Here is a 27,047-nt window from a genome sequence, read left to right on the forward strand (position 1 = left end):
TTTGCCCTACAGCCAATTCTGTCGAATCAAAAGAATTTGCAAAAAACAATCAGATTTCGACAGAAATATGGCTGAGACGCAAAGAAAGTTCAAGGAGAGGGGCTACAAAAATGATCAGATTAATATTACCATTGAGAAAATTCAAAACAAAACGAGACATGATCTTGTTCAAGTCTCGCAAAAAGACTAATTCTTGTGTTCTAACTACTCGCTATTCAAAGTGGTCTGAACAAATTAAGGGAATTGTTCACAAACATTGGCACATCCTAAAATTCGATGATCGTCTCGGTAATGTGTTTTCGGACCTTCCCTTGGTCGTATTCTCGCGGGGCAGAAATCTCAGAGATCAATTGGTAAACTCTGATTTACCACCCCAAGATATTCCTGAACAACGTGTAACGGTGGGTGAGTGAGTCAAAAAGCAGAGAGCAAAGTAAACGGGAAAAAACGCTTTAATGTCCTTAACAAAGTACCAGGTCCAAACATGGGTGAATGCCCTAAAACACAGGTGCAAAACACACCATTATTATTACCCTGGTTTTAATGTATATGATTATTATACACAATTATAACCCTCGTTTCATTGGAAATGAATGTACTTCTGGTGAACCAAAATGTAAAACACTTTCGGTGTGATCGAGGCGTAACCGGCTACAAAAAAAGTCAATTCTGACTAAAGCTGGATACCTTCTAGCCACGACACATGAGGCGGGGTTATAGTGTTTCTAGGTTCTCTCTGTATTATTTACTGACCCACTAACCGGACACTCCGCCCTCGAGTCCCCGGTGAGGACAGCTTCCGTTACAGAGTTCACAGCTCGAGTTACCAACAGACACACTAGATCTCTCCGCGATACAGGATAATTAGCGGTTATTAACTATCGTTATTATTAACCGTTCGTTTTGTATTTGGGACTTTGTCTATAAAAGGACAAGACACTTTTGGAAGAAACTCCGCAGAGTTTTGTCTCAAAGCTGCTTCAACTGTCAACAGTTTTCTAGAGGAACTAAACGGGATCTAGGAAGTGCCTCGCTTCCAGTACAATAGAACCGAGAGAAAAGTTTTGAACCGCAGACAGACGAGACTTTTTTTGAAAAGAGTCTCGTCATCAGAATAGTTGAACAAGTCACCCACGTCCGTCTGGATTAAAGCTGCTGCTGTTTGAAAAGATCCTCTGACTCACACGAACACACATCCCCGCTGCTCGACCGGAACGGGGCTGGAGCGGTCATGTGTGACGGGCGTGGCGGGGTGGGGAAGTTTGTCCCGGTTTACCTGTGTCTGCGTGTTTGTTCATGAGATGTGGTTTGAGGCTGGGAGATGAACCCGTGATAATCTCACAGAGACATTTCACATTCAGCCTGTAACTATTTACTTCTGCTCAATTCTATTGCGTTTTACAACACGAGGAGACGCACTGACTCAATTTGGACGACCGGTAGTTAAAATGGTGCTGCTGATTAACTAGTCGGTCTAGGTTTCTGTCGGCTTTGAGGAGAAAAGTCGCCGTTTTATTTATTTTAAACCTTATTCGTGTTTTATGGGACAAATCGTGGGAAGCTGGTGTACACGGATACGAATACAACATGAGCTGAGACAGTTGAACTCTTGTCGGAAAGGTTTGGTAAATCTCCCGGTTCAACCGTGGGATTGTATATTTAATGTTCTTCAGTAACACTCGGTCGGTCGGGTTATATCATTGATCCGTCAGTGATTATCAGTTAGGTATTGATAAAGCGTAGCGCCATGGCTCTGTCTCAGGTGCAGTGTCTCGATGAGCATCACATCAACTGGCGCGTGACCGAGTCCAAACCCGAGTTCTTCTACAGCGAGGACCAGCGGCTCGCGCTCGAGGCTCTGCTGACCGGGGGGCGAGAGGCCTTTAGCAGCTACCTCAGTGAACATGACCTCCGACACTTCCTGTCTGAACCGGAGCTCCTGCGGCTGGCGCGCACCGTGGAGGCCTACCGGCCTGGAAGCGAGCACCTCAAGGCCGAGGCGGGAGCGGGCAGCGCGTCCCCGAAGGAGTATGACGGGGGCAATGGGCCACTGTCATTACAGTACTGGCCCGACCGCTCTGAAGGTTCTATACCCGACCTGGACCTGGGCTGGCCCGACGCCGTGTCATACCGAGGAGTGACACGTGTCAACGTGCACACGCAGCCCCCAGCTGATGGACAAACACACATCAAGGAGGTTGTCCGGAAGACTATATCACAGGCTCAGAAGGTAGACTACACACAGTACAGACTATATATCACAGGCTCAGAAGGTAGACTACACACAGTACAGACTATAGACTATATCACAGGCTCAGAAGGTAGACTACACACAGTACAGACTATATCACAAGCTCAGAAGGTAGACTACACACAGTACAGACTATATCACAGGCTCAGAAGGTAGACTACACACAGTACAGACTACAGACTATTTCACAGTCTCAGAAGGTATGTGGTCAGTGATGTTGACATGAGGACCTGTTAGATGGGTCAGGGTTATAACCACTGTGTGTCTGTTCTCCAGGTTATAGCAGTAGTGATGTTGACATGAGGACCTGTTAGATGGGTCAGGGTTATAACCACTGTGTGTCTGTTCTCCAGGTTATAGCAGTAGTGATGTTGACATGAGGACCTGTTAGATGGGTCAGGGTTATAACCACTGTGTGTCTGTTCTCCCAGGTTATAGCAGTAGTGATGTTGACATGAGGACCTGTTAGATGGGTCAGGGTTATAACCACTGTGTGTCTGTTCTCCAGGTTATAGCAGTAGTGATGTTGACATGAGGACCTGTTAGATGGGCCAGGGTTATAACCACTGTGTGTCTGTTCTCCCAGGTTGTAGCAGTAGTGATGTTGACATGAGGACCTGTTAGATGGGTCAGGGTTATAACCACTGTGTGTCTGTTCTCCAGGTTATAGCAGTAGTGATGTTGACATGAGGACCTGTTAGATGGGTCAGGGTTATAACCACTGTGTGTCTGTTCTCCAGGTTATAGCAGTAGTAATGGATCAGTTTAGTGATGTTGACATAAGGACCTGTTAGATGGGTCAGGGTTATAACCACTGTGTGTCTGTTCTCCAGGTTATAGCAGTAGTGATGTTGACATGAGGACCTGTTAGATGGGTCAGGGTTATAACCACTGTGTGTCTGTTCTCCAGGTTATAGCAGTAGTGATGTTGACATGAGGACCTGTTAGATGGGTCAGGGTTATAACCACTGTGTGTCTGTTCTCCAGGTTATAGCAGTAGTGATGTTGACATGAGGACCTGTTAGATGGGTCAGGGTTATAACCACTGTGTGTCTGTTCTCCCAGGTTATAGCAGTAGTGATGTTGACATGAGGACCTGTTAGATGGGTCAGGGTTATAACCACTGTGTGTCTGTTCTCCAGGTTATAGCAGTAGTGATGTTGACATGAGGACCTGTTAGATGGGTCAGGGTTATAACCACTGTGTGTCTGTTCTCCCAGGTTATAGCAGTAGTGATGTTGACATGAGGACCTGTTAGATGGGTCAGGGTTATAACCACTGTGTGTCTGTTCTCCAGGTTATAGCAGTAGTGATGTTGACATGAGGACCTGTTAGATGGGTCAGGGTTATAACCACTGTGTGTCTGTTCTCCAGGTTATAGCAGTAGTGATGTTGACATGAGGACCTGTTAGATGGGTCAGGGTTATAACCACTGTGTGTCTGTTCTCCAGGTTATAGCAGTAGTGATGTTGACATGAGGACCTGTTAGATGGGTCAGGGTTATAACCACTGTGTGTCTGTTCTCCAGGTTATAGCAGTAGTGATGTTGACATGAGGACCTGTTAGATGGGTCAGGGTTATAACCACTGTGTGTCTGTTCTCCAGGTTATAGCAGTAGTAATGGATCAGTTTAGTGATGTTGACATAAGGACCTGTTAGATGGGTCAGGGTTATAACCACTGTGTGTCTGTTCTCCAGGTTATAGCAGTAGTGATGTTGACATGAGGACCTGTTAGATGGGTCAGGGTTATAACCACTGTGTGTCTGTTCTCCAGGTTATAGCAGTAGTGATGGATCAGTTCAGTGATGTTGACATCTATAAGGACCTGTTAGATGCGGCCTATAAGAGAAGAGTTCCTGTCTACATCGTCATCGACACATTTGCTGTCTCCTGCTTCCTGGACATGTGTTGTAGAGCCAATATGCACCAGGGACACCTCAAGGTAACACACACACACACACACACACCACACACACACACACACACACACACACACACACACACACACACACACACACACACACACACCAGACCTGGGTTTCAGATACTTGTAAAATAATTGCAATACTTTATCTGTACGTGTTTGAGCTTGCCTGGCTTAAAGGTAGACTTTGTGAAATGATGTTGAGCAGCACCGGAGATATTAAGATGAGCGAGATGCAACACTGCGCTCTCACACGGTCACACACATTATTTGCTTCTCTCTCCCCTGTTCTCTTACTGTCTTCTCTGTTTCTTTCTCTCTCCCTCCCCCTTCTCTCTCTCTCCCCCTTCTCTCTCTCTCCGCTGTTCTCTTCTCTCTCCCTCCCCACTTCTCTCTCTCCGCTGTTCTCTTCTCTCTCCCTCCCCCTTCTCTCTCCGCTGTTCTCTTCCCCCCTTCTCTCTCTCTCCACTGTTCTCTTCTCTCTCCCTCCCCCTTCTCTCTCTCCGCTGTTCTCTTCTCTCTCCCTCCCCCTTCTCTCTCTCCCTCCCCACTTCTCTCTCTCCGCTGTTCTCTTCTCTCTCCCTCCCCACTTCTCTCTCTCCGCTGTTCTCTTCTCTCTCCCTCCCCCTTCTCTCTCTCCGCTGTTCTCTTCTCTCTCCCTCCCCGTTCTCTCTCTACACTGTTCTCTTCTCTCTCCCTCCCCCTTCTCTCTCTCCGCTGTTCTCTTCTCTCTCCCTCCCCCTTCTCTCTCTCCGCTGTTCTCTTCTCTCTCCGCTGTTCTCTTCTCCCCCTCCCCATTTTCTCCCACCCCCACGCCTACCCCTCCATCTCTAGTTTTACTGCATTGGGGACATTTTCCTTTGGTACAGAAATATTACCCACAAGGCATTGCTCCGCCCAATGCCACACCCTTATTAAAGAGACTAACTCCACACACACACACACACCAGACCTGGGTTTCAGATACTTGTCAAATAATTGCAATACTTTATCTGTACGTGTTTGAGCTTGCCTGGCTTAAAGGTAGACTTTGTGAAATTATGTTGAGCAGCACCGGAGATATTAAGATGAGCGAGATGCAACACTGCGCTCTCACATGGTCACACACAGTACTTAATCACGTCCACGGTTTCGCTTCACGCTGTTCACAGTGTGGTAGTCAGGGCAAGAAAAGAGCCTAGAGAGTTGAGCCTCTACTTCAACGCTCTTAGTTGTTGTGGAAGTTGACCCACTATGCCATTTACTTTCTGTATTTACATCATATCTCTGAGTCTACCTTTAATAAACCCAAACTGCCAACCCTGCTGGGTCTGTCTGGTTGTAGTCCTGACAAACTGTCTTGTCTCTGTCTGTCTGTCTGTCTGGTTGTAGTCCTGACACTGTCTTGTCTCTGTCTGTCTGTCTGTCTGTCTGTCTGGTTGTAGTCCTGACATACTGTCTTGTCTCTGTCTGTCTGGTTGTAGTCCTGACAGACTGTCTTGTCTCTGTCTGTCTGTCTGGTTGTAGTACTGACAGACTGTCTTGTCTCTGTCTGTCTGGCTGTCTGTCTGTCTGGTTGTAGTACTGACATACTGTCTTGTCTCTGTCTGGTTGTAGTCCTGACAGACTGTCTTGTGTCTGTCTGTATGTCTGGTTGTCTGTCTGTCTGTCTGTCTGTCTAGTTGTAGTACTGACAGACTGTCTTGTCTCTGTCTGTCTGGTTGTAGCACTGACAAGCTGTCTTGTCTGTCTGTCTGGTTGTAGTACTGACAGACTGTCTTGTCTGTATGTCTGGTTGTCTGTCTGTCTGGTTGTCGTTCTGACCGACTGTCTTGTCTCTGTCTGGCTGTCTGGTTGTAGTTCTGACAGACTGTTTTGATTCTGTCTGGTTGTAGTACTGAAAGACTGTCTTGTTTCTGTCTGACAATCTGGTTGTAGTCCTGACAGACTGTCTTGTTTCCGTCTGTCTGTCTGATTGTAGTCCTGACAGACTGTCATGTCTCTGTCTGTCTGGTTGTAGTCCTGACCGACTGTCTTGTCTCTGTCTGTCTGGTTGTAGTCCTGACCGACTGTCCTGTCTCTGTCTGTCTGTCTGTCTGGTTGTAGTCCTGACCGACTGTCTTGTCTCTGTCTGTCTGTCTGTCTGGTTGTAGTCCTGACCGACTGTCCTGTCTCTGTCTGTCTGTCTGTCTGGTTGTAGTCCTGACCGACTGTCTTGTCTCTGTCTGTCTGGTTGTAGTCCTGACCGACTGTCTTGTTTCCTTCTGTCTCTCCTTTCCCTTTTCTCTGTTCCTTTGAGATGTTTGTTTGTCCGTCTGGTCTAGTTCTGCAGTTTGACTGTCTGTTATCTCTCTGTCTGTATGTATTCTGTGGAGAATAGAGGAACTAGTTCTGCAGTTTGACTGTCTGTTATCTCTCTGTCTGTATGTATTCTGTGGAGAATAGAGGAACTAGTTCTGCAGTTTGACTGTCTGTTATCTCTCTGTCTGTATGTATTCTGTGGAGAATAGAGGAACTAGTTCTGCAGTTTGACTGTCTGTTATCTCTCTCTGTCTGTATGTATTCTGTGGAGAATAGAGGAACTAGTTCTGCAGTTTGACTGTCTGTTATCTCTCTGTCTGTATGTATTCTGTGGAGAATAGAGGAACTAGTTCTGCAGTTTGACTGTCTGTTATCTCTCTCTGTCTGTATGTATTCTGTGGAGAATAGAGGAACTAGTTCTGCAGTTTGACTGTCTGTTATCTCTCTGTCTGTATGTATTCTGTGGAGAATAGAGGAACTAGTTCTGCAGTTTGACTGTCTGTTATCTCTCTGTCTGTATGTATTCTGTGTAAAATAGAGGAACTAGTTCTGCAGTTTGACTGTCTGTTATCTCTCTGTCTGTATGTATTCTGTGGAGAATAGAGGAACTAGTTCTGCAGTTTGACTGTCTGTTATCTCTCTCTGTCTGTATGTATTCTGTGGAGAATAGAGGAACTAGTTCTGCAGTTTGACTGTCTGTTATCTGTCTGTCTGTATGTATTCTGTGGAGAATAGAGGAACTAGTTCTGCAGTTTGACTGTCTGTTATCTCTCTGTCTGTATGTATTCTGTGGAGAATAGAGGAACTAGTTCTGCAGTTTGACTGTCTGTTATCTCTCTGTCTGTATGTATTCTGTGGAGAATAGAGGAACTAGTTCTGCAGTTTGACTGTCTGTTATCTCTCTGTCTGTATGTATTCTGTGGAGAATAGAGGAACTAGTTCTGCAGTTTGACTGTCTGTTATCTCTCTGTCTGTATGTATTCTGTGGAGAATAGAGGAACTAGTTCTGCAGTTTGACTGTCTGTTATCTCTCTGTCTGTATGTATTATGTGGAGAATAGAGGAACTAGTTCTGCAGTTTGACTGTCTGTTATCTCTCTCTGTCTGTATGTATTCTGTGGAGAATAGAGGAACTAGTTCTGCAGTTTGACTGTCTGTTATCTCTCTGTCTGTATGTATTATGTGGAGAATAGAGGAACTAGTTCTGCAGTTTGACTGTCTGTTATCTCTCTGTCTGTATGTATTCTGTGGAGAATAGAGGAACTAGTTCTGCAGTTTGACTGTCTGTTATCTCTCTGTCTGTATGTATTCTGTGGAGAATAGAGGAACTAGTTCTGCAGTTTGACTGTCTGTTATCTCTCTGTCTGTATGTATTATGTGGAGAATAGAGGAACTAGTTCTGCAGTTTGACTGTCTGTTATCTCTCTCTGTCTGTATGTATTCTGTGGAGAATAGAGGAACTAGTTCTGCAGTTTGACTGTCTGTTATCTCTCTCTGTCTGTATGTATTCTGTGGAGAATAGAGGAACTAGTTCTGCAGTTTGACTGTCTGTTATCTCTCTCTGTCTGTATGTATTCTGTGGAGAATAGAGGAACTAGTTCTGCAGTTTGACTGTCTGTTATCTCTCTGTCTGTATGTATTCTGTGGAGAATAGAGGAACTAGTTCTGCAGTTTGACTGTCTGTTATCTCTCTCTGTCTGTATGTATTCTGTGGAGAATAGAGGAACTAGTTCTGCAGTTTGACTGTCTGTTATCTCTCTCTGTCTGTATGTATTCTGTGGAGAATAGAGGAACTAGTTCTGCAGTTTGACTGTCTGTTATCTCTCTCTGTCTGTATGTATTCTGTGGAGAATAGAGGAACTAGTTCTGCAGTTTGACTGTCTGTTATCTCTCTGTCTGTATGTATTCTGTGGAGAATAGAGGAACTAGTTCTGCAGTTTGACTGTCTGTTATCTCTCTCTGTCTGTATGTATTCTGTGGAGAATAGAGGAACTCGTTCTGCAGTTTGACTGTCTGTTATCTCTCTGTCTGTATGTATTCTGTGGAGAATAGAGGAACTAGTTCTGCAGTTTGACTGTCTGTTATCTCTCTCTGTCTGTATGTATTCTGTGGAGAATAGAGGAACTCGTTCTGCAGTTTGACTGTCTGTTATCTCTCTGTCTGTATGTATTCTGTGGAGAATAGAGGAACTAGTTCTGCAGTTTGACTGTCTGTTATCTCTCTGTCTGTATGTATTCTGTGGAGAATAGAGGAACTAGTTCTGCAGTTTGACTGTCTGTTATCTCTCTCTGTCTGTATGTATTCTGTGGAGAATAGAGGAACTCGTTCTGCAGTTTGACTGTCTGTTATCTCTCTGTCTGTATGTATTCTGTGGAGAATAGAGGAACTAGTTCTGCAGTTTGACTGTCTGTTATCTCTCTCTGTCTGTATGTATTCTGTGGAGAATAGAGGAACTAGTTCTGCAGTTTGACTGTCTGTTATCTCTCTGTCTGTATGTATTCTGTGGAGAATAGAGGAACTAGTTCTGCAGTTTGACTGTCTGTTATCTCTCTCTGTATGTATTCTGTGGAGAATAGAGGAACTCGTTCTGCAGTTTGACTGTCTGTTATCTCTGTCTGTATGTATTCTGTGGAGAATAGAGGAACTAGTTCTGCAGTTTGACTGTCTGTTATCTCTCTCTGTCTGTATGTATTCTGTGGAGAATAGAGGAACTAGTTCTGCAGTTTGACTGTCTGTTATCTCTCTGTCTGTATGTATTCTGTGGAGAATAGAGGAACTAGTTCTACAGTTTGACTGTCTGTTATCTCTCTGTCTGTATGTATTCTGTGGAGAATAGAGGAACTAGTTCTGCAGTTTGACTGTCTGTTATCTCTCTCTGTCTGTATGTATTCTGTGGAGAATAGAGGAACTCGTTCTGCAGTTTGACTGTCTGTTATCTCTCTGTCTGTATGTATTCTGTGGAGAATAGAGGAACTAGTTCTGCAGTTTGACTGTCTGTTATCTCTCTCTGTCTGTATGTATTCTGTGGAGAATAGAGGAACTAGTTCTGCAGTTTGACTGTCTGTTATCTCTCTGTCTGTATGTATTCTGTGGAGAATAGAGGAACTAGTTCTGCAGTTTGACTGTCTGTTATCTCTCTCTGTATGTATTCTATGGAGAATAGAGGAACTAGTTCTGCAGTTTGACTGTCTGTTATCTCTCTCTGTCTGTATGTATTCTGTGGAGAATAGAGGAACTAGTTCTGCAGTTTGACTGTCTGTTATCTCTCTCTGTCTGTATGTATTCTGTGGAGAATAGAGGAACTAGTTCTGCAGTTTGACTGTCTGTTATCTCTCTGTCTGTATGTATTCTGTGGAGAATAGAGGAACTCGTTCTGCAGCTTAACTCTTGGAGTTGTTAAGTGTTTTAGTTTCATAAGCTTCCAGAAGAACATTCAGCACATTCCATACTGCTGCTGCAGTCAATTAGACACACGCACGTGAACATACACACCCGCACGCACGCACACACAAACACAATTAAATCAACCACATAGACTACACTCTAAAGACAGTACATTGGGAAAGTATTCAGACCCACTTTTAACACATTTTGTTTTACGTTACAGCCTTATTCTACACACAATACCCCATAATGCATCACAATACCCCATAATGACATCACAATACCCCATAATGACATCACAATACCCCATAATGACATCACAATACCCCATAATGACATCACAATACCCCATAATGACATCACAATACCCCATAATTAGATTGATGAGGAAATATTTTTGTTTAATCCATGTTAGAAAGGCTGTAACGTAACAGAATGTGGAAACATGGAAGGAGTCTGAATACTTAACGAATGTACTGACCACCTCCCACCTCCTAAATGATCAGAGCTTCTCTCTCCCTCCCCCTTCTCTCTCTCCGCTGTTCTCTTCTCTCTCCCTCCCCCTTCTCTCTCTCCGCTGTTCTCTTCTCTCTCCCTCCCCCTGCTCGCTCTCCGCTGTTCTCTTCTCTCTCCCTCCCCCATCTCTCTCTCCGCTGTTCTCTTCTCTCTCCCTCCCCCTTCTCTCTCCCTCCCACTTCTCTCTCTCCGCTGTTCTCTTCTCTCTCCCTCCCCCATCTCTCTCTCTGCTGTTCTCTTCTCTCTTCCTCCCCCTTCTCTCTCTCCGCTGTTCTCTTCTCTCTCCCTCCCCCATCTCTCTCTCCGCTGTTCTCTTCTCTCTTCCTCCCCCTTCTCTCTCTCCGCTGTTCTCTTCTCTTTCCCTCCCCCTTCTCTCCCTCCGCTGTTCTCTTCTCTCTCCCTCCCCCTTCTCTCTCCCTCCCCCTTCACTCTCTCCGCTGTTCTCTTCTCTCTCCCTCCCCCTTCTCTCTCTCCGCTGTTCTCTTCTCTCTCCCTCCCCCTTCTCTCTCTCTCCACTGTTCTCTTCTCTCTCCCTCCCCCTTCTCTCCCTCCCCCCTTCTCTCTCTCTCCGCTGTTCTCTTCTCTCTCCCTCCCCCTTCTCTCTCTCCGTTGTTCTCTTCTCTCTCCCTCCCCCTTCTCTCTCTCCGCTGTTCTCTTCTCTCTCCCTCCCCCTTCTCTCTCCCTCCCCCTTCTCTCTCACTGCTGTTCTCTTCTCTCTCCCTCCCCCCTTCTCTCTCTCTCCGCTGTTCTCTTCTCTCTCCCTCCCCCTTCTCTCTCTCCGCTGTTCTCTTCTCTCTCCCTCCCCTCTTCTCTCTCTCCGCTGTTCTCTTCTCTATCCCTCCCCCTTCTCTCTCTCCGCTGTTCTCTTCTCTATCCCTCCCCCTTCTCTCTCTCCGCTGTTCTCTTCTCTTTCCCTCCCCCTTCTCTCCCTCCGCTGTTCTCTTCTCTCTCCCTCCCCCTTCTCTCCCTCCGCTGTTCTCTTCTCTCTCCCTCCCCCTTCTCTCTCTCCGCTGTTCTCTTCTCTCTCCCTCCCCCTTCTCTCTCCCTCCCCCTTCTCTCTCACTGCTGTTCTCTTCTCTCTCTCCGCTGTTCTCTTCTCTCTCCCTCCCCCTTCTCTCTCTCCCTCCCCTCTTCTCTCTCCCTCCCCTCTTCTCTCTCTCCGCTGTTCTCTTCTCTATCCCTCCCCCTTCTCTCTCTCCGCTGTTCTCTTCTCTCTCCCTCCCCTGTTCTCTTCTCTCCCCCTCCCCATTTTCTCCCACCCCCACGCCTATCCCTCCATCTCTAGTTTTACTGCACTGGGGACATTTTCCTTTGGTAAAGCAATATTACCCAAGAGGCATTGCTCCGCCTAACGCCACACCCTTATTAGAGAGATTAACACCACACACACACCAGACTTAAGTTTCAGAATACTGCAGGTTTATTTTTTAAAGATTTTGTGTTGTTGTATTAAATAATGTTTTATATATATATATATATATATATATATATATATATATAATGTTTTAATATAGTAATTATTTGAGTTACTTTGACCCCGTTTTCTCCCCAGTGTCATATAATATGTAATACTTTGTAATTATCTGGTTTTCAGTGGAACTGTGTCTGTTAACTGTGTTCTGCAACAGGTTATATAATAACATGGATTCATGTGTGTGTGTGTGTGTGTGTGTGTTCTCTGTCCTCTAGAACCTGCGTGTGCGATGTAGTGAAGGAGTAGAGTTCTACACTCGCTCGGCTCAGAAGGTCCGAGGTTCTCTCAGTCAGAGATACATGCTGATAGACGGAGACAGAGCTGTGACTGGATCATACAGGTACCCTGACCTCTGACCCTCTCAGTCAGAGATACATGCTGATAGACGGAGACAGAGCTGTGACTGGATCATACAGGTACCCTGACCCTCTCAGTCAGAGATACATGCTGATAGACAGAGACAGAGCTGTGACTGGATCATACAGGTACCCTGACCTCTGACCCTCTCAGTCAGAGATACATGCTGGTAGACGGAGACAGAGCTGTGACTGGATCATACAGGTACCCTGACCCCTGACCCTCTCAGTCAGAGATGCATGCTGATAGACGGAGACAGAGCTGTGACTGGATCATACAGGTACCCTGACCTCTGACCCTCTCAGTCAGAGATACATGCTGGTAGACGGAGACAGAGCTGTGACTGGATCATACAGGTACCCTGACCCCTGACCCTCTCAGTCAGAGATGCATGCTGATAGACGGAGACAGAGCTGTGACTGGATCATACAGGTACCCTGACCTCTGACCCTCTCAGTCAGAGATACATGCTGGTAGACGGAGACAGAGCTGTGACTGGATCATACAGGTACCCTGACCCCTGACCCTCTCAGTCAGAGATGCATGCTGGTAGACAGAGCCGTGACTGGATCATACAGGTACCCTGACCCTGTATGTTCTCTCTCCTCAGCTTCACGTGGTCGGCGTCTCGTCTGGACCGGAACTTGATCACGGTTCTGAGCGGTCAGGCAGTTGAGACGTTCGACAAACAGTTCCGTGATCTCTACATGACCTCTAGGGGTGTGTCCCTCGCCAAGGTTCCGCTGGAGGAGGAGCCTATCCCTGACCTCACCCCCATCGCCACCCCTGCCCCGGTCTCCGCAGCCGTTGCTAGGAAACTAATCAACCCTAAATACGCACTAGTTACGTCACAGGCTAAAGCTAACAATGCTAGCCCAGCTAGCTCTGCTAACGACTCTAGCAACAAGAACTCCACTACCCAAAATCCTCTGGGACGGGTTCTAAAGCCTGCCAGAGAGCCAGTGGAGGCCCCGCCCCTCCACCCAGGACTAGCCAATCTGGAGAAGGCGTACCTGATCCCATACCTGCCCACCTGGCCGGAGCCAGACCCCCCCCGCGACGTGATTGGCTTCATCAACGTGAGAGACGCGTCCCGCCCCCAACAGGTTTGTTACTCTATACTGTTTCCCTTTCCCCTAACCCTTTCCCCTCACCCTAACCCTTTCTCCTCACCCTAAACCTTTCTCCTCACCCTTTCTCCTCACCCTAAACCTTTCTCCTCACCCTTTCTCCTCACCCTAAACCTTTCTCCTCACCCTTTCTCCTCACCCTAAACCTTTCTCCTCACCCTTTCTCCTCACCCTAACCCTTTCCCCTAACCCTTTCTCCTCACCCTAACCCTTTCCCCTCACCCTAACCCTTTCTCCTCACCCTTTCTCCTCACCCTAACCCTTTCCCCTAACCCTTTCTCCTCACCCTTTCTCCTCACCCTAACCCTTTCTCCTCACCCTTTCTCCTCACCCTAACCCTTTCTCCTCACCCTTTCTCCTCACCCTAACCCTTTCTCCTCACCCTTTCTCCTCACCCTTTCTCCTCACCCTTTCTCCTCACCCTAACCCTTTCCCCTAACCCTTTCTCCTCACCCTAACCCTTTCTCCTCACCCTAACCCTTTCTCCTCACCCTAACCCTTTCTCCTCACCCTAACCCTTTCTCCTCACCCTAACCCTTTCTCCTCACCCTAACCATTTCTCCTCACCCTTTCTCCTCACCCTTTCTCCTCACCCTAACCCTTTCCCCTAACCCTTTCTCCTCACCCTAACCCTTTCTCCTCACCCTAACCCTTTCTCCTCACCCTTTCTCCTCACCCTAACCCTCTCTCCTCACCCTTTCTCCTCACACTTTCTCCTTACCCTTTCTCCTCACCCTCACCCTTTCTCCTCACCCTAACCCTCTCTCCTCACCCTAACCCTTTCCCCTCACCCTTTCCCCTCACCCTTTCCCCTCACCCTTTCTCCTCACCCTTTCTCCTTACCCTCTCTCCTCACCCTAACCCTCTCTCCTCACCCTAACCCTTTCTCCTCACCCTAACCCTCTCTCCTCACCCTAACCCCTTCTCCTCACCCTAACCCCTTCTCCTCACCCTAACCCTCTCTCCTCACCCTAACCCTTTCTCCTAACCCTTTCTCCTCACCCTTTCTCCTCACCCTAACCCTTTCTCCTCACCCTTTCTCCTCACCCTTTCTCCTCACCCTTTCTCCTCACCCTTTCTCCTCACCCTTTCTCCTCACCCTAACCCTTTCTCCTCACCCTTTCTCCTCACCCTCACCCTCTCTCCTCACCCTCACCCTCTCTCCTCACCCTAACCCTTTCTCCTCACCCTTTCTCCTAACCCTTTCTCCTCACCCCAACCTTTCTCTCCTCACCCTAACCCTTTCTCCTAACCCTTTCTCCTAACCCTTTCTCCTCACCCTAACCCTCTCTTCCTCACCCTAACCCTCTCTTCCTCACCCTAACCCTCTCTTCCTCACCCTAACCCTCTCTCCTCACCCTAACCCTCTCTCCTAACCCTCTCTCCTCACCCTAACCCTTTCTCCTTACCCTTTCTCCTCACCCTAACCCTCTCTTCCTCACCCTAACCCTTTCTCCTCACCCTAACCCTTTCTCCTCACCCTTTCTCCTCACCCTAACCCTCTCTCCTCACCCTAACCCTCTCTCCTCACCCTAACCCTCTCTTCCTCACCCTAACCCTTTCTCCTCACCCTAACCCTTTCTCCTCACCCTAACCCTTTCTCCTCACCCTCTCTCCTCACCCTTTCTCCTCACCCTAACCCTCTCTCCTATCCCTTTCTCCTCACTCTTTCTCTTCACCCTAACCCTCTCTCCTCACCCTTTCGCCTCACCCTCTCTCCTCACCCTAACCATTTCTCCTCACCCTAACCCTTTCTCCTCACCCTTTCTCCTCACCCTAACCCTTTATCCTCACCCTTTCTCCTCACCCTAACCCTTTCTCCTCACCCTTTCTCCTCACCCTAACCCTTTCTCCTCACCCTAACCCTTTCTCCTCACCCTAACCCTTTCTCCTCACCCTAACCCTTTCTCCTCACCCTTTCTCCTAACCCTTTCTCCTCACCCTAACCCTCTCTCCTCACACTAACCCGCTCTCCTCACCCTTTCTCCTAACCCTTTCTCCTCACCCTAACCCTCTCTCCTCACCCTAACCCTTTCTCCTCACCCTAACCCTCTCTCCTCACACTAACCCGCTCTCCTCACCCTAACCCTTTCTCCTAACCTTTTCTCCTCACCCTAACCCTCTCTCCTCACCCTAACCCTTTCTCCTAACCCTTTCTCCTCACCCTTTCTCTAACACATGTAACATGTGTAGGACCTGACTGATAATGTTTCTGACTGTTAACAGGTCCACCTCCAGAGAAGTCAACAGTTTGAGACCAGCCAGGCCATCAGGTTCAGCTCTCCCTTCAGCCTGCCTGAGAAACCCCTACCTGAGACTGCTACTCTACGGAATACACAGCACGACAAACAGACGCCTGATACACAGAACCCTGATACACAGAACCCTGACACGCCTGATACACAGAACCCCGATACACAGAACCCTGATACGCCTGATACACAGAACCCTGATACACAGAACCCTGACACGCCTGATACACAGAACCCCGATACACAGAACCCTGATACGCCTGATACACAGAACCCTGATACACCTGATACACAACACCCTGATACACCTGACATAAACCCCTCCGCCCCTCCAGTCCCTAAACCTCGCACCCTGCAGCTCCTCATTAGCCCTGCCCATTCTCACCAGTCTGGCCAACCACAGGTCAGCCTGGTCCCCAGGACCGAAAGCCAATCAGGGACACCGCCTGCCTCCATTAGCCAATCGGAAACACTGATGGATACCAAGTCCCGCCATGGGCAGAGAGACGAGAAAGAGGAGGAGGAGGAAGGGCTTGAGGAGGAGTGGCTAGAGGAGGAGGAGTGGGTGGAGGAGGGGCTAGAGGGGAGGCGGGGCAACAGTAGTCATGACGATAATGACAGCATCACGGCGCTATGTGACCAGACAGCCAATAACACGTCGTCTGACGACTTATACTACGAGTGCAACGAATCAGAACCCACAGAATCCTCGCCGGTGGCCAATGGGTTAACAGCAGAGTTGGGCCAGGTTGGCAAGGGTCATCGTCATGGAAATGGGGTCAATGTGATGGCGAGGTTCTCCCAGAGCATGCTGGACCTTCGGCCTCACAGCCAATCAGACGACAGGGGAGTTCTAATGAGCCAATCACAGGACAGAAGGGGTCAACAGACACGCCCTCAGCCACACAGACACATCGGACAGGTGAGACACCCACACCGTGGGTTAATAACCCTCACTAGGAGAGGACCAGATTAGACCTAGGGGTCAACAGACACATCAGACAGGTGGAGACACCGTGGGTTAATAACCCTCACTAGGAGAGGACCAGATTAGACCTAGGGGTCAACAGACACATCAGACAGGTGGAGACACCGTGGGTTAATAACCCTCACTAGGAGAGGACCAGATTAGACCTAGGGGTCAACAGACACATCAGACAGGTGGAGACACCGTGGGTTAATAACCCTCACTAGGAGAGGACCAGATTAGACCTAGGGGTCAACAGACACATCAGACAGGTGGAGACACCGTGGGTTAATAACCCTCACTAGGAGAGGACCAGATTAGACCTAGGGGTCAACAGACACATCAGACAGGTGGAGACACCGTGGGTTAATAACCCTCACTAGGAGAGGACCAGATTAGACCTAGGGGTCAACAGACACATCAGACAGGTGGAGACACCGTGGGTTATTAACCCTCACTAGGAGAGGACCAGATTAGACCTGGGGGTCAACAGACACATCAGACAGGTGGAGACACCGTGGGTTAATAACCCTCACTAGGAGAGGACCAGATTAGACCTAGGGGTCAACAGACACATCAGACAGGTGGAGACACCATGGGTTAATAACCCTCACTAGGAGAGGACTAGATTAAACCTAGGGGTCAACAGACACATCAGACAGGTGGAGACACCGTGGGTTAATAACCCTCACTAGGAGAGGACCAGATTAGACCTAGGGGTCAACAGACACATCAGACAGGTGGAGACACCGTGGGTTAATAACCCTCACTAGGAGAGGACCAGATTAGACCTAGGGGTCAACAGACACATCAGACAGGTGGAGACACCGTGGGTTAATAACCCTCACTAGGAGAGGACTAGATTAGACCTAGGGGTCAACAGACACATCAGACAGGTAGAGACACCGTGAGTTAATAACCCTCACTAGGAGAGGACTAGATTAGACCTAGGGGTCAACAGACACATCAGACAGGTGGAGACACCGTGGGTTAATAACCCTCACTAGGAGAGGACCAGATTAGACCTAGGGGTCAACAGACACATCAGACAGGTGGAGACACCGTGGGTTAATAACCCTCACTAGGAGAGGACCAGATTAGACCTAGGGGTCAACAGACACATCAGACAGGTGGAGACACCGTGGGTTAATAACCCTCACTAGGAGAGGACCAGATTAGACCTAGGGGTCAACAGACACATCAGACAGGTGGAGACACTGTGGGTTAATAACCCTCACTAGGAGAGGACCAGAAAAATAACAAAAACAAAATATGAAAAAAGGAAAGGGGTCTGAATACTTTCGGACTTTATGTTCTGTTAATGAAGAGTTGATATGGCTGGTTAATGAAGAGTTGATATGTCTGGTTAATGAAGAGTTGATATGTCTGGTTAATGAAGAGTTGATATGTCTGGTTAATGAAGAGTTGATATGTCTGTTTGATGAAGAGTTGATATGTCTGTTAATGAAGAGTTGATATGTTCTGTTAATGAAGAGGTGATATGTCTGGTTAATGAAGAGTTGATATGTCTGGTTAATGAAGAGTTGATATGTCTGGTTGATGCAGCCAGAGAGTTGATATGTCTGGTTGATGAAGAGTTGATATGTCTGGTTGATGAAGAGTTGATATGTCTGTTAATGAAGAGTTGATATGTCTGGTTAATGAAGAGGTGATATGTCTGGTTAATGAAGAGTTGATATGTCTGGTTGATGAAGAGGTGATATGTCTGGTTAATGAAGAGTTGATATGTCTGGTTAATGAAGAGTTGATATGTCTGGTTGATGCAGCCAGAGAGTTGATATGTCTGGTTGATGAAGAGTTGATATGTCTGGTTGATGAAGAGTTGATATGTCTGTTAATGAAGAGTTGATATGTCTGGTTAATGAAGAGTTGATATGTCTGGTTAATGAAGAGTTGATATGTCTGGTTAATGAAGAGTTGATATGTCTGGTTCATGAAGAGTTGATATGTCTGGTTGATGCAGCCAGAGAGTTGATATGTCTGGTTAATGCAGCCAGAGAGTTGATATGTCTGGTTGATGAAGAGTTGATATGTCTGGTTAATGAAGAGGTGATATGTCTGGTTAATGAAGAGTTGATATGTCTGGTTAATGAAGAGGTGATATGTCTGGTTCATGAAGAGTTGATATGTCTGGTTGATGAAGAGTTGATATGTCTGGTTAATGAAGAGTTGATATGTCTGGTTGATGAAGGGTTGATATGTCTGGTTAATGAAGAGGTGATATGTCTGGTTAATGAAGAGTTGATATGTCTGGTTGATGAAGAGTTGATATGTCTGTTAATGAAGAGTTGATATGTCTGGTTGATGAAGAGTTGATATGTCTGGTTGATGAAGAGTTGATATGTCTGGTTCATGAAGAGTTGATATGTCTGGTTGATGAAGAGTTGATATGTCTGGTTAATGAAGAGGTGATATGTCTGGTTAATGAAGAGTTGATATGTCTGGTTGATGAAGAGTTGATATGTCTGTTAATGAAGAGTTGATATGTCTGGTTGATGAAGAGTTGATATGTCTGGTTGATGAAGAGTTGATATGTCTGGTTCATGAAGAGTTGATATGTCTGGTTGATGAAGAGTTGATATGTCTGGTTAATGAAGAGTTGATATGTCTGGTTAATGAAGAGTTGATATGTCTGGTTAATGAAGAGTTGATATGTCTGGTTAATGAAGAGTTGATATGTCTGGTTAATGCAGCCAGAGAGTTGATATGTCTGGTTAATGCAGCCAGAGAGTTGATATGTCTGGTTGATGAAGAGTTGATATGTCTGGTTAATGAAGAGGTGATATGTCTGGTTGATGAAGAGTTGATATGTCTGGTTGATGAAGAGTTGATATGTCTGGTTCATGAAGCTATTCACACATTTTGTATGGTTGCATAGAAATGGTATATTATTGGTCCACGGGACCCATCATTATTTTTCTCGGGAAACAGGAAGAAGCTGGGTGGGGAAGTCCCGGGATACCGGCCACCGGTATTAAACCCTAACACACACACTCTCACATCTGCAGTTCAGTTTCAGCATGAGGTGTTACTAATTACTTTAGTGAGCAGCAGAGAGAGAGAACATTAGCTGTGTGTGAAAGGGAGAGAGGGAGGAAGAGGAGAGAGAGGGAGGAAGAGGAGAGAGGGGGAGAAAGACAAGAGAGAGGGAGGAAGAGAGCCCATCTAATGTGTATTAGGAATGTTCTCCAACTGATTTGACATGGGGAATAGTTTTAGAGAACACTAAAAAACAACGTTCTACTGTGGAAATTTCAGTCCTTCAGCATAACTTTTTGTGCAGGTTTTCTCATAGTTCTATTTAGTCATGTTCCCAGAACGTTCAGAGAATGTTAAGAAGCAACGTTCTTCAGTGGTAATTTCAGTCCTTCAGCATAACTTTTTGTGCAGGTTTTCTCATAGTTCTATTTAGTCATGTTCCCAGAACGTTCAGAGAATGTTAAGAAGCAACGTTCTTCAGTGGTAATGCCAGTCCTTCAGCATGTTTTCTGCAGGTTTTCTCATAGTTCTATTTAGTCATGTTCCCAGAATGTTCAGAGAATGTTAAGAAGCAACGTTCTTCAGTGGTAATTTCAGTCCTTCAGCATGTTTTCTGCAGGTTTTCTCATGGTTCTATTTAGTCATGTTCTAAGAAAGTTATTTCAAGACATCTACATTCCGTTCTCAGCCTTGACAAAACTCTCTCTATCCTCTAGTTAAGTGTGTTCAGGTGTGTTGCCAAGCCCACTAACTGGCTACACCTGATGTTCATAGTGCTCGTTTCCTTTGAAATGTGGTCTGTTTGAATAGACTAAAATGAACAGCTTTGTATGCATAAACAAACATGGCATGTTAGCCTCATCCTGGTGGCCCAGTGGACTAATTCCAGGGATAGAGAACACAAGCTCATAGGTTCAAATCTCACTGACTCCATGCCACAATAAAAAGAAATGTGTTTGCATGACTAATACCTAAGCAGATAAATGTCCATGTGTTCAATCTGTGCTCTGTGTTAATTAAATCTTATTGAATGTTTAAAGGAAGTTATTGAAAAACCTCCAAATAACCACGCTGAATCACAACTGGCCGTGATTGGCCCTGCGCCGTCTGGGTTTTGGCTGGTGTAGGCCGTGATTGGCCCTGCGCCGTCTGGGTTTGGCTTGTGTAGGCCGTGATTGGCCCTGCGCCGTCCGGGTTTGGCTGGTGTAAGCCGTGATTGGCCCTGCGCCGTCCGGGTTTGGCTGGTGTAGGCCGTGATTGGCCCTGCGCCGTCCGGGTTTGGCTGGTGTAAGCCGTGATTGGCCCTGCGCCGTCCGGGTTTGGCTGGTGTAAGCCGTGATTGGCCCTGCGCCGTCCGGGTTTGGCTGGTGTAAGCCGTGATTGGCCCAGCGCCGTCCGGGTTTGGCTGGTGTAGGCCGTGATTGTAAATAACAATTTGTTCTTAGCTGGGCTTAGCCTAGTTAAATAAATTAATGGATAGAGATACATGGTCTTCGCATACTGAGACAGAGGAGCACTGTTTTGCCTAGTTAAATAAAGAGATACACATACTGAGACAGAGGAGCACTGTTTTGCCTAGTTAAATAAAGAGATACACATACTGAGACAGAGGAGCACTGTTTTGCCTAGTTAAATAAAGAGATACACATACTGAGACAGAGGAGCACTGTTTTGCCTAGTTAAATAAAGAGATACACATACTGAGACAGAGGAGCACTGTTTTGCCTAGTTAAATAAAGAGATACACATACTGAGACAGAGGAGCACTGTTTTGCCTAGTTAAATAAAGAGATACACATACTGAGACAGAGGAGCACTGTTTTGCCTAGTTAAATAAAGAGATACACATACTGAGACAGAGGAGCACTGTTTTGCCTAGTTAAATAAAGAGATACACATGCTGAGACAGAGGAGCACTGTTTTGCCTAGTTAAATAAAGAGATACACATGCTGAGACAGAGGAGCACTGTTTTGCCTAGTTAAATAAAGAGATACACATACTGAGACTAGTTGATGATGGAAGGTCTAGGTCTACTGTATTTTACTAGTTGATGATGGAAGTTCTAGGTCTACTGTATTTTACTAGTTGATGATGGAAGGTCTAGGTCTACTGTATTTTACTAGTTGATGGTGGAAGTTCTAGGTCTACTGTATTTTACTAGTTGATGATGGAAGGTCTACTGTATTTTACTAGTTGATGGAAGTTCTAGGTCTACTGTATTTTACTAGTTGATGATGGAAGTTCTAGGTCTACTGTATTTTACTAGTTGATACCTGGGTACAGAGGGCTGGGTGTTACCTGGGTACAGAGGGCTGGGTGTTACCTGGGTACAGAGGGCTGGGTGTTACCTGGGTACAGAGGGCTGGGTGTTACCTGGGTACAGAGGGCTGGGTGTTACCTGGGTACAGAGGGCTGGGTGTTACCTGGGTACAGAGGGCTGGGTGTTACCTGAAAACAGAGGGCTGGGTGTTACCTGGGTACAGAGGGCTGGGTGTTACCTGGGTACAGAGGGCTGGGTGTTACCTGGGTACAGAGGGCTGGGTGTTACCTGGGTACAGAGGGTTGGGTGTTACCTGGGTACAGAGGGCTGGGTGTTACCTGGGTACAGAGGGCTGGGTGTTACCTGGGTACAGAGGGCTGGGTGTTACCTGGGTACAGAGGGCTGGGTGTTACCTGGGTACAGAGGGCTGGGTGTTACCTGGGTACAGAGGGCTGGGTGTTACCTGGGTACAGAGGGCTGGGTGTTACCTGGGTACAGAGGGCTGGGTGTTACCTGGGTACAGAGGGCTGGGTGTTACCTGGGTACAGAGGGCTGGGTGTTACCTGGGTACAGAGGGCTGGGTGTTACCTGGGTACAGAGGGCTGGGTGTTACCTGGGTACAGAGGGCTGGGTGTTACCTGGGTACAGAGGGTTGGGTGTTACCTGGGTACAGAGGGTTGGGTGTTACCTGAAAACAGAGGGCTGGGTGTTACCTGGGTACAGAGCTCTGCTGATCATGCCTGGAAGTATGATGAATATGAAGGGTAACATCTTGAGGTAGGACGCCAGGATAGAAGCGCCTTTGGCATGAGACAGGTTCTTAGCTGACAGGGACCTCTGCACGATGACCTAAACACACACACACACACACACACACAAATGTATGAGAAAATAAAGAGTGTCTTCATGACCAATAGAAACAGTCCTGTGTAATAACTGTCTGGTTAACTGAACGGTGACACGAGTCAGGCAGTATGGGTCAGGGTCAGGGCAGGGTGTTAGTATGTAGATCTAACTGTAGTCAGGCAGTATGGGTCAGGGCAGTGTGTTAGTATGTAGATCTAACTGTAGTCAGGCAGTATGGGTCAGGGCAGGGTGTTAGTATGTAGATCTAACTGTAGTCAGGCAGTATGGGTCAGGGCAGTGTGTTAGTATGTAGATCTAACTGTAGTCAGGCAGTATGGGTCAGGGTCAGGGCAGTGTGTTAGTATGTATATCTAACTGTAGTCAGGCAGTATGGGTCAGGGCCAGGGCAGTGTGTTAGTATGTAGATCTAACTGTAGTCAGGCAGTATGGGTCAGGGTCAGGGCAGGGTGTTAGTATGTAGATCTAACTGTAGTCAGGCAGTATGGGTCAGGGCAGTGTGTTAGTATGTAGATCTAACTGTAGTCAGGCAGTATGGGTCAGGGCAGTGTGTTAGTATGCAGATCTAACTGTAGTCAGGCAGTATGGGTCAGGGCAGTGTGTTAGTATGTAGATCTAACTGTAGTCAGGCAGTATGGGTCAGGGCAGTGTGTTAGTATGTAGATCTAACTGTAGTCAGGCAGTATGGGTCAGGGTCAGGGCAGTGTGTTAGTATGTATATCTAACTGTAGTCAGGCAGTATGGGTCAGGGCAGTGTGTTAGTATGTAGATCTAACTGTAGTCAGGCAGTATGGGTCAGGGTCAGGGCAGTGTGTTAGTATGTAGATCTAACTGTAGTCAGGCAGTATGGGTCAGGGCAGTGTGTTAGTATGTAGATCTAACTGTAGTCAGGCAGTATGGGTCAGGACAGTGTGTTAGTATGTAGATCTAACTCTCCCTCTCTCTCTGACTCAGTCTAACGCTCCCTCTCTCTCTCTGACTCAGTCTAATGCTCCCTCTCTCTCTGACTCAGTCTAACGCTCCCTCTCTCTCTCTGACTCAGTCTAGCGCGCCCTCTCTCTCTGACTCAGTCTAACACTCCCTCTCTCTCTCTGACTCAGTCTAACGCTCCCTCTCTCTCTCTGACTCAGTCTAACGCTCCCTCTCTCTCTCTGACTCAGTCTAACGCTCCCTCTCTCTCTCTGACTCAGTCTAACACTCCATCTCTCTCTCTGACTCAGTCTAACGCTCCCTCTCTCTCTCTGACTCAGTCTAGCGCGCCCTCTCTCTCTGACTCAGTCTAACACTCCCTCTCTCTCTCTGACTCAGTCTAACGCTCCCTCTCTCTGTCTAACGCTCTCTCTCTGACTCAGTCTAACACTCCCTCTCTCTCTGACTCAGTCTAACGCTCCCTCTCTCTCTCTGACTCAGTCTAACGCTCCCTCTCTCTCTCTGACTCAGTCTAACACTCCATCTCTCTCTCTGACTCAGTCTAACGCTCCCTCTCTCTCTCTGACTCAGTCTAGCGCGCCCTCTCTCTCTGACTCAGTCTAATGCTCCCTTTCTCTCTGACTCATTCTAACGCTCCCTCTCTCTCTCTGACTCAGTCTAACGCTCCCTCTCTCTCTCTGACTCAGTCTAACGCTCCCTCTCTCTCTGACTCAGTCTAATGCTCCCTCTCTCTCTCTGACTCAGTCTAACTCCCTCTCTCTCTGACTCAGTCTAACACTCCCTCTCTCTCTGACTCAGTCTAACGCTCCCTCTCTCCCTCTGACTCAGTCTAACGCTCCCTCTCTCTCTCTGACTCAGTCTAACACTCCCTCTCTCTCTGACTCAGTCTAACACTCCCTCTCTCTCTCTGACTCAGTCTAACGCTCCCTCTCTCTCTCTGACTCAGTCTAACACTCCCTCTCTCTCTCTGACTCAGTCTAACACTCCCTCTCTCTCTCTGACTCAGTCTAACACTCCCTCTCTCTCTCTGACTCATTCTAACACTCCCTCTCTCTCTCTGACTCAGTCTAACGCTCCCTCTCTCTCTCTGACTCAGTCTAACGTTCCCTCTCTCTCTGACTCAGTCTAACACTCCCTCTCTCTCTGACTCAGTCTAATGCTCCCTCTCTCTCTCTGACTCAGTCTAGCGCGCCCTCTCGCTCTCAGTCTAACGCTCCCTCTCTCTCTGACTCTCTAGTTGTTTCAGAGCTCCAGGTCGCCAGGTCGTGATGGACGCCAGAGTGGCAGGGCTAAAGTCGTCATTGCCAAACCAGGAAGTGTCCACCGCTCGCCACTAGCATCGTGCCCTGCGATTGGAGGACATCGCTACTTGCAGGGCCAATCACTGCAGCCCTCCGATACTCGCTCCAGCCGGTCGCCAAGACGACACAGCCCTGCCTACAAAGGGGCGGGACTTTCCCCTGGCCACGCCTCCCCACGCCGAGCATCCAATCCGGCAGGAGCTATGGGCGTGTCCTTCTCCAAACTGACCAATCAACTACTGAGGGGGCGGTATATAGCCCCACAGACGAAAGCGTCGCTTGACAACAAGGAGGTCGGCTAGGATTGACTAATGTATGGACCAATGGGACGGCTAGCAGGAAGTTATGTTTTTTATGTTTGTCTGATTGGTTGCTCTGACTTGATCATGTGTCTGATTGGTTGCTCTAACTTGATCATGTGTCTGATTGGTTGCTCTGACTTGATCATGTGTCTGATTGGTTGCTCTGACCAGATCATGTGTCTGATTGGATTGCTCTGACCAGATGATGTGTCTGATTGGTTGCTCTGACCAGATCATGTGTCTGATTGGTTGCTCTGACTAGATCATGTGTCTGATTGGATTGCTCTGACTTGATCATGTGTCTGATTGGTTGCTCTGACCAGATCATGTGTCTGATTGGTTGCTCTGTTCAGATCATGTGTCTGATTGGTTGCTCTGACCAGATCATGTGTCTGATTGGTTGCTCTGTTCAGATCATGTGTCTGATTGGTTGCTCTGACCAGATCATGTGTCTGATTGGTTGCTCTGACTAGATTAATAACTTGACTGGACATTTGGATGTTTCTCTATTGTTTAAAGAATGTTATCTGAATGTTGAAAATGAGACTCAGCAATATGTTGCCACAAGGAGCAGGATGAACAGAGAATATTGCAGATGAACATGATACAAGACGATGCAGTAACTCAGGGTATCTGTACAGGAGATCATGATTCACTCTGATACAACGTGATAGCTGCAGGACCAAGACAGACTCACTCTGATACAACGTGATAGCTGCAGGACCAAGACAGACTCACTCTGATACAACGTGATAGCTGCAGGACCAAGACAGACTCACTCTGATACAACGTGATAGCTGCAGGACCAAGACAGACTCACTCTGATACAACGTGATAGCTGCAGGACCAAGACAGACTCACTCTGATACAACGTGATAGCTGCAGGACCAAAACAGACTCACTCTGATACAACGTGATAGCTGCAGGACCAAAACAGACTCACTCTGATACAATGTGATAGCTGCAGGACCAAGACAGACTCACTCTGATACAATGTGATAGCTGCAGGACCAAGACAGACTCACTCTGATACAACGTGATAGCTGCAGGACCAAGACAGACTCACTCTGATACAACGTGATAGCTGCAGGACCAAAACAGACTCACTCTGATACAACGTGATAGCTGCAGGACCAAGACAGACTCACTCTGATACAACGTGATAGCTGCAGGACCAAGACAGACTCACTCTGATACAACGTGATAGCTGCAGGACCAAGACAGACTCTCGCTTCATATTCTTAGTTTTCGCAGAAGTCGTCAAATTCTGCTGTTTACTTTTTGCATCGCTGACTCTACCTTTAACTACCCTTGTCTGGATTCTGTCTACTGTCTATCTACTGTCTATCTACTGTCACATGAATTGAATGTTTCCAGGACATTTTCCAGCTGGTTTTTTAATGTTTGCCAGAAAAATGTTTTAATGATGTTGTTTTTTTAACATGGCCTTTCCTGGCCAATGGGGCGATCTGGACGTAATCTGGCCAATGGGGCGATCTGGACGTAATCTGGCCAATGGGGCGATCTGGACGTAATCTGGACATTTGTTGAAACCTTAAGATTTAAGGATTTATTTGATTTTCCTCTGTTTGAGAGGGCTGTCCTCTCCAGGCCCCCGTAGTCTGACCAGCTAGGTTTACTTGGCTGGAGAGACTCTGAGTGGCCTAACGCTCACTCTGATTGGTTACTGGGACTATGGGGGCGTGAGTAACGTTTTGAAACGATGGCAGATTTTTGCCGATGTTGGACATGAACGTTGTTAAAACATTAGGAGAATTATCAATAAAGTGATCTTGACTGAACGTTGTTGGTTGGTTTTTACTGTTAGGAGTTAAAGGTCAGGGGTTAGAGGTT

The 27,047-nt window shown here is 47.1% G+C and overlaps 2 protein-coding genes across 2 annotated transcripts in view; one reads left to right on the forward strand and one right to left on the reverse strand.

Moving 5' to 3' along the window:
- The window catches only part of LOC139424275 (sodium/mannose cotransporter SLC5A10-like), a 72,545-nt gene that overhangs the window by 18,788 nt on the left and 26,710 nt on the right, over positions 1-27,047 (reverse strand). The window contains exon 10 of the mRNA XM_071175965.1: positions 22,510-22,645. Within this exon, the coding sequence (XP_071032066.1) occupies positions 22,510-22,645 (136 nt within the window). The remainder of the gene's footprint in view (positions 1-22,509; positions 22,646-27,047) is intronic.
- LOC139424274 (protein FAM83G-like) lies at positions 779-26,995 on the forward strand. The gene is made up of 6 exons (XM_071175964.1): positions 779-2,230; positions 4,027-4,194; positions 12,045-12,169; positions 12,797-13,292; positions 15,543-16,490; positions 24,828-26,995. Exons 1-6 carry the CDS (start codon positions 1,748-1,750, stop codon positions 25,191-25,193), a joined length of 2,586 nt encoding a protein of 861 aa, XP_071032065.1. The 5' UTR covers positions 779-1,747; the 3' UTR covers positions 25,194-26,995.

This window comes from Oncorhynchus clarkii, chromosome 13 (genome assembly GCF_045791955.1).
Source record: "Oncorhynchus clarkii lewisi isolate Uvic-CL-2024 chromosome 13, UVic_Ocla_1.0, whole genome shotgun sequence".
NCBI lineage: Eukaryota > Metazoa > Chordata > Actinopteri > Salmoniformes > Salmonidae > Oncorhynchus > Oncorhynchus clarkii.